Source organism: Montipora capricornis, chromosome 8, assembly GCF_036669925.1.
Source record: "Montipora capricornis isolate CH-2021 chromosome 8, ASM3666992v2, whole genome shotgun sequence".
NCBI lineage: Eukaryota > Metazoa > Cnidaria > Anthozoa > Scleractinia > Acroporidae > Montipora > Montipora capricornis.
In genome coordinates this window covers 2,216,706-2,226,705 of record NC_090890.1, presented here as the reverse complement: position 1 = coordinate 2,226,705, position 10,000 = coordinate 2,216,706, and the positions used below count along the sequence as shown (strand labels likewise).

The 10,000-nt window shown below is 39.3% G+C and overlaps 2 protein-coding genes and 1 long non-coding RNA gene across 3 annotated transcripts in view; 1 reads left to right on the top strand and 2 right to left on the bottom strand.

Annotated features, from left to right (window-relative positions):
- Positions 1-61: 61 nt before the first annotated feature.
- Positions 62-1,032, bottom strand: LOC138060216 (PITH domain-containing protein GA19395-like). Its single transcript, XM_068905949.1, has one exon. It carries the CDS (start codon positions 999-1,001, stop codon positions 381-383), a length of 621 nt encoding a protein of 206 aa, XP_068762050.1. The 5' UTR covers positions 1,002-1,032; the 3' UTR covers positions 62-380.
- A 33-nt stretch (positions 1,033-1,065) lies between these two features.
- On the top strand, positions 1,066-8,074 carry LOC138060215 (retinol dehydrogenase 14-like). The gene is made up of 2 exons (XM_068905948.1): positions 1,066-1,747; positions 7,181-8,074. Exons 1-2 carry the CDS (start codon positions 1,066-1,068, stop codon positions 7,471-7,473), a joined length of 975 nt encoding a protein of 324 aa, XP_068762049.1. The 3' UTR covers positions 7,474-8,074.
- A 1,639-nt stretch (positions 8,075-9,713) lies between these two features.
- The window catches only part of LOC138060551 (uncharacterized), a 2,866-nt gene continuing 2,579 nt past the window's right edge, over positions 9,714-10,000 (bottom strand). Inside the window, exon 2 of the long non-coding RNA XR_011134379.1 lies at positions 9,714-10,000. This exon is cut by the window's right edge and continues 264 nt beyond it. This is a non-coding gene — a long non-coding RNA (uncharacterized lncRNA).

Genomic DNA, 10,000 nt, shown 5'->3' with positions numbered 1-10,000 from the left:
CAGACCTTCCAACTCTCACGGTTTGACCGTGACACTCACGTCAACATCACTACTACACATATTCATTTCTTTAAAATTGATTCTTAGTAATATTTTACATCATCTTAAGACACATAGGTCAGGTTCATTTTTTAGCCAACTCTCATTTTTTTCATCAACTATATAGAACTGTCCATGAAGAACGAAGAAAAATTCAAACGCAATCAGAAAATGATGCAGTCCAAAAATACTGACACCTCATATGTATCCATTTTGAGGAACCTCGCATCTCAACGCAAAGGCTACAACACGGTTATTACCCGGTTGCTTCTCTTAGTTACATAAAATTCCGAAGTCGCGAATCTCCCAAACCCTAGCTTTGTTTGGCAATGATACTATCTTTAACTAACAGGGTGGTGCACACTGTCGAATGTCCCAGTTTTATGATCGGATGGGTTAGGCTTTGCTTCGTATGTACAAATTGTTACACCATGGCGATGTACTTTTTGAAAATCACCCTTCAGCCCGATAAAATACACCTTGCTTGTTTCAGATCCAAAGTTATTGGGAAAGTAAATGGAAAGATGCTCGACACTGGAGAAACGAGTGACCTTAGGTGTATACTCCAAACTTCCATCATGGTCCTCGTTCAAATCGAACGTTTGATCAGGTTCCGCAGTAGCATCATCGAATGTCATAAACGGGCGATTTTTGAACAGTTTCATCTTTGACGGATGGTCTCCATTCTCTCCTCCAATGACTACGATACCTTTGAGCTTGACTTGACCAACAAAAGGAACATTAAACAAGAGTTCTTCGTCCACGTCGCTTTGCACAAACTTCGTTGTGTCCAGTCGTTCGTCCCAAGGTTTAAAAACATTTTTTGCGGAACCTTCCTCGGCTTCGTTCAAACACTGAAGTTTTATTAAGTCAATCTTTTGAAAGAGATGAAACTGAGCGCCTCTTTCAGACTCACACAGGTCGTGTTTGTGTTCATGATGCTCGTGCCCACAACCCGCCATGTTTGAAAAGCGAGAAAGACTGGTAACGAAGGTCCAAGGGATCTTTTACACACACGGTAGCAAAATGGCAAACAGCACTGTTGTCGTTCTCTCCGTTATAACGGCTGGATTGGCGTTTATTTACCATCGCCTCCGCAGCTATTTCGCCGGAGGGGTCTGCAAAAATAATGTTTCCTTGAAAGGAAAAACTGTCATCGTCACTGGGGCAAACACAGGTTTAGGAAAAGAGGTAGCTTTGGATCTTGCAAAACGCCAAGCACGAGTGATCCTCGCTTGCAGAAGCCGCGAGAAAGGACAAAAAGCGGCGGATGACATTCGGTCTCAGGTCAAAGAGGCAGTATTGGTACTCAAGTGTCTTGATTTGTCGTCTTTGACTTCCGTGCGTGATTTTTCTGCGGAAATATTGAATGAGGAAGAGAGATTGGATGTTTTGGTCAATAACGCAGGTGTCTATATGGACCCCCCTATGGTCAAGACCAAAGCAGGACTTGAGATTCACTTTGCTGTCAACCATCTTGGGCACTTCTTGCTGACTAATTTGTTGTTGCCTCTTCTGGAGAAATCAGCGCCAAGTCGGATTGTGGTGGTCTCATCAAGTTTGGCCAAGAGAGCTGCCATTGACTTTGAGAACATTTATGCTGAGAAGGGTAATTCACAAAAGCAGAATCATATGACAGGACCTTATGCCCAGAGCAAACTGGCAAACATGTTGTTTGCACATGATCTAAACAAGAGGCTTCCAAAAGGTAAATGTGTGCAGTGTTGGCTACTGATATGCACTAGTCAATGTCAACACCCTGTACCGCCCCCCACCCCCACCACCCACCCTCCCCTACCGGGACATAGTGGGGCTCACCCCATGCCCTAAGACCAGCATTTTCCTCTAACTAAAGCTCATGACCCCTCTTTCCCTGCTAGGAAAGGTCTCTTTTCTTTTGCGTTCGCTTGATTGACGAGTATGGGAGAAGAGACCTCTGCCATGGGTCGAAATTCACTGTGTTGAGCATGCACGACGGTTACTTAGCAACCGAATCCTCATGTCATACTTTATGTTGTGTGGGCTCACTTAACAACAGCAGAAATACTGTAAAGGAATGCGTGCCTGGGACACAGTGGGCTCAAGTCACAGTCTGCAAACATATCAAGGGGCATGTGGTTTGAAGAGTGCCGTCCAAGGTTGTGGGCGGCGGTTGGATCAAAGTGAGTTTCGACCCATGGCAGAGATCTCTTTCCCATACACATTGGCCCAGCGAACACAAAAGATAAAACATGTTTGCTAGCATGGAAGAACCCTCTTAAAAGTGGTAAAAAATAAGAACTTTATAAAATGTTTCAGTCTTAATAATAATGATAACAATAATAATAATGATAATAATAATAATGATAATAATAATAATGATAATAATGATAATGATAATAATGATGATGTTTAATCAACACTTTTGCAAAAGAGCTGAATTACAGTGCATTAGTCAGAAAATTACATACACAATATAACAATGAAATAACTAACACTAATAATATTACAGTATATCACCTAGTAAATAATATCACAACAACACACACACAAATTCATTACATGCAATATTATAATTACATAACTTCATAATTAAATATTATACTAATATACATTACATTACATATATTAACATTACATTCGCAAGTAATATTAAATATGTCCGACGGGTTGCCTCTAAGGGGAAAAATTTGTTTGTCCAGAAAGCAGCAAATCTCTCTGTCCTAACTCTGGGTCTTTCTAAATGGATGCTATCCCTTGAGTGAAGATTGCAACCATGAGGAATCACCTCCTCCATGCAGAGAGACCCTAAGGGTTCAATATTAGGAAGGTTCTTAATGAACCTAATGCAGGCAAGATCCCTGCGCTGACTTAGGGTAGGGAGGGTAGACAAAGCTAAGGATTCCTCATAACCATTATCTGGGAAGATAATCCTCAATGCCCTCCTCCAAACAGCATCAATAAGATCTGATAGATAGTCAGGCAGAGCTGCCCACACAGGTATATTCAACAGTAGATCTAATTAATGAGCAATATATTTGCACTAGATCAGTATGAGGAAGCTCTGACTTTTTAAGTAACCTTAAGGCATACAGCCTCTTATTAGCCTTCCCAACAATAATGCTTAACGTGCTGGTTCCACTTACCGATAAGGTCATTGGATTTATATACCCCAGTAGGGGCTTATAACTGGAAACTCTTTCTTTGTTTTTACCTCGTATTGTAAGGTTAAGTGGGACCATAGGTTGGTATTCAAGAAAGTTGATAATCATCTGTTTGCATTTCTTGGGATTTAAGCGCATACCTCGACCAGTAGCAAAATCACAGATGACCTGGACAACAAAGGGGAGATAACTTGGGCTACATCTGGGTACACACTCAAATACAGTTGTATCCTCCACATACTTAGTGCACAGATGCCAACTGTCAGCCAGCCTACTAACCAGGACAGCAAAAAGGTTAGGGGCTAACTTGGTCCCTTGGGGAATGCCCCCATGAGGATAGACTGGGGTAGATAGAGCCTGACCAACTCTAGCAATCTGAGATCTGCCGGTAAGGAAGGCACAGGTCCATTTAACTACCACCTTCATTAGTTGATACAAGTGTGGCTACAAATGACGTTTATATAGGATCTAACAACAGTGAATGAACAATACATGTACTCTGAATAAGTTACGCTACAAATTCAAAGAAAGTTTATGACAAAAGTATAATAACAAGGATAACTGTCAAAACGAAACAATATGTGTAACAATATTACTAATGAGCTGTACAAGCTAAAAAATTTAAAAGTTAGAAAGTGATGAAAACTACAGCTATTTGTCTCAAGAAACTGCAACCTGATGGAAAAAGCCCTTCAAATTCATGCATAATGTCTGCAGTTTTTTGAATGCAATTCAAGGGTGAGAGAGAAAATAGTTGTGTGCTCCAGTATGCTTCTTTATTGATAAGTAATTTATCTGCTTCTTAATAATAATAATAATATTTCTTATATAGCGCCTATCCAGACGTGATCTAAGCGCTCTACAAGTCATGAAAAATTAAAAATTAAAAATTAAAAATTAATTCATAAACGAAAAAGTTATACAAAAATTTCCTTGAATAAATAAGTTTTAAGTTGTGTTTTTAAAGTCTGGTGATTATCAGGTGATAATCAGGTGATTATTAGTTGATTTGAGGTGTGCTTGTGGGAATTTGATCTATACATTGATCAGATAGAATGTGTGGTGTTTTGTTGAAATGTATGGTGACTTCACAAGTTTTTTTGTTTGTTTTCATGGAGGATTTGTGATTCCTAAATCTAAATTTAAATTCAGTAGTGGTGGATCCAATGTATTGGAGGTTGCATTTCTTGTGATGGACTACCTGTAAATAAATGACATTAGAAGAACCATGGAAGTCTTTGCCGAATAAAATATGTTTTGCCAGTTTAGGCTCTTGAAAAAGTTCTAGAGCTTACAAGGAAATTGTTGCAAAGATCACATCTGGTTTTGTCGCAATTAATCCATCCTGGCTGTAATCCATTAGTTGTCATGTGCTCTCTTCTTTTTGAAGGTGCTAGAATTTCTTTGAGGTTTTTAGATCTGTGATAAGATGAAATGATGGAAGTTGGGGGGAAAAAATTCTTTAAGTGTGGGAAACGATTACAGAAGATGAAAATGTTTTTAAATCAAGTTGTTGATAGATTGTAAATTTGGATTGTAAGTTAAAGAACGGAAGGAAAATTATTCTTGGAATTTCTGACTTTTGCTTTTAGCAGATCACTTCTGGGAATTTTTGTGGCTTTAGAAAATTCTTGGTTTACTAACCCTGCTGAATACCTCTGGCCTGTAAGGTAGTTTTTGTACTCATCCAGTCTATTCTTGAGAAAAAGGTCTTCAGAGCAGTTTCTACAGGGTCTTGAGGCAACCCCAAATGGGATTACTTTAATATGATTAGGGTAAGCCCTGGATGGAGAAAGGTATAAATGGCTGTCTTTAGGTTTGGAATAAACATGAGTCTGAATGCAAAACGTTCAGTTTGGTCTCAGAATAAACTAACTCAAATATAGTAGTCGGGTAGAGCAAATTAATATACTCAGTGAAGGAATTCAGTGCAGGGAGACCTTGTTGAGATCAGAGATGTCATCACCATATCTCCACCATTGTGAGGGCTCAAGGGGTCACCTAATTTTGCCTTCTGGTCTATTTTCCCCATGGCTAGATCCTCAAAGCTACAGACAAGAATTCCATTAAAAATACCACATACTTCATGTATGAATTTTAAGAGCTTTTTCCATCAGGTTGTGGCTTCTTGAGATAAATAACTGTAGTTTTATCACTTATTATATGCTGAGCCGGATTGGCCTATGAATCAATTGCAATCCTTTTGACCCAGTTCACCTCGCTGGAAAATGCCCTGGTCTATTCCCCTGATGTAAATAATAATAATACATTAGTTTTGTTACTTCTAGAGTGCTATTTACAAAAATTGATCAATAGCGAATAGATCAGTAGCATTCTTGGATGACATGCAACAAGTTACAAAGTCCTTGATACCAGCAGCCTTTTCTCTCATCAAAAAATGGAGAATTCCCCACAAATGCCTGCTATGTCCCATCCTTTGAGTTGTTTAGGTTTACATTGACTGGTGCATTACATCTTGCACAACCCCTCACTGCAGCTTGTGTTCATTTATCGAACACTTGTGTGATGTTCAACCCCTTGATGTGAAATCACGTATTAGAAAAAAGTGCCTTTCAAAAATGTTACCTGGCAAGCAGCAATAATACAGTGAATGGATGATTACTGTCAAATGCAGCAACACTATTGGTTATAGGCAAACCCCATAATGCTCCGATCAACTCAAAGCTTCAACATCCCCCCATCCCCCCCCCCCCCCCCCCCGGCATTTGAACTTTTAAAGATCGGATCGTTCAAATTCCCGCCCCCTCGGGCCAAAATGGTGTTCTAATGCGCTACCCTATCGTCGGATTTGTCTGTCATACCCTACTAAAGAACAATCGTCGTCGGCTCCTGACCTTTTTAGTAAGCCAATCGCTCACAAATGGTACATCTCTTCCTTTAAACTCTTCCATGTCGTCCAAACAAGTGTTTTATAGATGTTGGCGAATTTGGCGCCCGAAAAAAAAATCATGTGAAACCTAACACTTCCGGTTCAATTTTCCCCACCCCACGCTGGCAAAGGTCAAATTCCCCACTTCCCGGGCACAGAGGATAGTCAAATGCCCGTGGTTTGCCCGTGGGGGGGGGGGGGGAGGGGAGTGGTAAAGTTTCGATTTGATCGGCGCATAAGTTTGAGTGAAACTCCACTCGAGCAGGGCATAGATTTTTTCGCGCATGTCACGCACACGTCATGCATCGCAGACCACAAAGGTAAACACGATGCTAAAGGGGCAAACATTTTCCACAAGAATATGGAATGTGAAAGCTTGTGGCATTATGGGATAGCTGTGGACCCAGGTCTTAACTTTTTACTCTCTTGAATGCTAGGTGATCCCTACTTTTCTTTCCGTAGATCACTTCCTTTTCTGATTTTGTCCATTTTGACAAAAAGCAAAAAATATCTGTGCGTGAGAAGTTACATATATTTCGCCTTTTATGCTCTCGTGCGACCGAAGTTTTCTTTCTTAGACTAATATGTATCGTTTTTAAGGTCTATTTCAACTCAGAAAAAGACATCAGCTGCAAAGGTTAATTTAGTTATATTAGTTATGTTGAATTGAGTACGTTTACCTGATCTAAATTTCACTAATGTGGCTTTTTTATTGCTGACGGTTGTAAGCTAAGATCGTCTTAAAATAACGCAAGCTTCTAAAAGTGCACCTCATGATCTCGAAAACGTGCACGGTGACCCCCCATTTTTTTTTTTTTTTTGCCTTTGTGGCAAAAGATCATTACCTTTCTGCGTGGAAGTTTAAAAAAAATCTGTACGTGGGAACATTTTGGGCGTCACACCAAGTTGGATTGTGTTTCAGTCTTGGAGGCTATAAATTGCCCTGTTTTTTTTTTTGTTTCCTGTTTTCCTTTCCCTACTGGTTAATTCCTCCACACCTATATAAACAGGATATTTTAATTTTTCAGTACCGGTAGTTTATGGGAAATTGCACCAGTTGAACTGATTGACAAGCAATTCACTGAGGCATCCGTTGTTCACATTTCAGGTGTCACTGTAAACAGTGTGTGCCCAGGTTTATGCTGGACTGAACTTCATCGTAATTCATCCCTGAGTTTGGTCAAAAAGCTTTTTCTCCTGCCCATTGCATTTATAGTGGCAAAAAGACCAAGGGAGGGAGCTCAGACTATCATTTATTGTGCTACAGAGGAGAAATTAAGCAACGTGTCAGGGAAAATATTTGCAGACTGTGCTATGAAGGAATTCGCTGCTCACACAAGAGATGACGGAGTAGCCAAGAAACTGTGGGAAGTGAGTGAAACATTGGTACAAAGGCACTAAAAAGACCTCGTGTTGGATTTTATCGTCAAAAATATTTGAATGGCATGGAGTGCAAGCACAGTTTTCACTTTGATCAATAAGCCCATCAGTGTGCGATAGAAAGGATGCAAAAGCTTCATCGTCTGTGGAATTATTGTCATCTTATTCGATGACATTTTGTTCAATATCCTTTCATTATTTATTTCTTGCTAAAGCATTTGATTTGTTTCTTTTTTGGGGGGAACCCTGTGACAAATACTATTGAAAATCTGATTTGTCTGACCCCTCATCGAATTCAACCTTCGTAGTCTTTAAAATACACAAAAACGTGAGATTTTTTACAAAATATTTAATCACTTTTTTATTTTACTTTAATTTACATTGTTAGTGTTTGAGTAATGTCCGTTAGCGTTTAGGTGTTGCAAGGTTTGTCTTTGTTTGTTTGTTTGTTTGTTATCGCTAATATTGACCAATATTGTTAACACCGCTAGAACTGTATAATCAATAGTCGTTTAGTGTTGTACATAATGGCAGTGGTAGTAGTCACTTTTGTAAGTCTTGTAAGTAGTGTAAAAAATGTAAATAAAACAAAACAAGACGATTTTATTCGTCAATGGAAAAACAATAAGGGGAAAATTATTGCAATACGCGGTTGAAGCTAAGACTTACGGCACACACCGTAGAGTTTGTTGCAATTCGGCATGCATGCAAGTCGGGTCAAGTCAAGTTTATTCAACTCCATAACCTATGTACTGACAAGAAAAAAATAACATGGCACTTCGACTTGATTTGAAGTAAAAACTAACGGTAAAAGCGAGCGAAACCGTAGGAAATGTCAAGCGCTTTTTCCGTTAGTTTTTACCTCAAATTGCTTTTAAAAACCTTTGCTTCTAATTAAAGAGAAATTTTTGGTGCAAAATAGTAAATTGATTGTTGATGACGTTTATATTCAAGCCTTCTGGCGGCATTCTAGGCTGTTATAAACTCGCAAAAGACGTACCCGTAAAATCGATTTCCATTACAAATTGCACGACTCGAAGTTCAACTGACCAATGAAGTTCAATGTATTCCATTGAGAAATCCCACAATTGAATCGCTCGAATACAGGATTTTAGTACCAATATTTTATTGATCCAGTTGCCCGGTTTATTAAAAAAGTGGACACAAAATGGACACTAAACGTTGAAAACTCCCCTAAATGAGCACAGGGGCATTCTGTCTGCGCGTGCGCGACTTTGAGATCTCTTATGAGCGTATCCGCTGGCCCGCCATAAGCAGAAACCAAAATAATGGCGGTCTACGTGGCGAAAAGTTTTCGAGTTCGTGTCGTGATCTGTGTAGTTTATCTTCCTTGCCTTACGTGTAGACGGTGTCAAAAGATCGAGAAACGGCTGGGCTGTTTATGGCTAAACGTCACAGCAAAGTACTTTCGAATAATAAGGGGAAACAAAGTTGTTTTGGCGTGGAACTCTCACGTAGTCTGTAATCTTGCGAAAGTTGCACAATTCGAAGGGCTCTTCAAACACACATAAGCAGACTAGACAGACATTTTACCGCGTTAGTTTTGATTCCAACCTACGTGTTTACCTCTCACTGTTCTCTCTTTTGCTCTGTTGGGCATTCTTGTTTGAAAGCTACATTATGAAAATAAATGTTCACACCCAAAGTTTACGGTAGCTTGCCTTTTTTGGTTTCAAGTTTGTTGGCATGAACGTGAACAAGCATGAACGACGGGCCAAAAACAGCAGCATTGACCAAATTATGGTCTGAGTAAACAGCCAGAAAATAGAGAGTTGGTAATGTTACCACGGGAAAAATGTTTAGAAATTGTGGAACGTTTGAAGCTTCTGACAGAGAGTAAGTCAGGTTAAGTCTTGGTTTCGTGTATTGCATGGAGCACCTCCCATTTGAAAATTACTTAGCTTACATGGCGTTAGCTTCAGGGAACTAGAACAAGATAGCTAGTTAAGGTTTCGAGTTTAAGCACATCCCCAAATCCCTAGGGAACTAAATCTGAGGACCTGAAATAAATAACCACTGTCTAAGGGCATAGCAAGGTCCATGATTCCCATGTTGTAATTGAACAAGCTGCCCTCTTGAACCTTGTACAACTGTCTCAATCTGTAAGATTGATCCTTCTCTGTGTTCATTTCCAAAGAATCAGACTATTCAAGTTGAAAATTGATTAGAAAATTACAACAGGAAATTAGTAAGTTCTGACTAGACCAGGCCCAGGGAACAAAGCAATGTTAAGAGTGACACACCAAAGAGTATTCCTTTTTTAATATCAAGCCCCAAGCTTTTTAAACTTTTACAAGTATAGAACTAAACTATAATTCAATTGTTAGTCCTTCAGAAGTATAAGATATGAGGAAATGGTCAACAACTGTATTCACAATAAATGGATATCAAAAAACTTAATGATCACGAGTGTTTTTCTTCATATCAACTTGCTGGTCACCTTACTGAAACTATGACATGCAACATTTTGTTATGTAGGATGTGACTCCAACTAGTGAAATCTTAACTGTACATTGAATTTATAAGC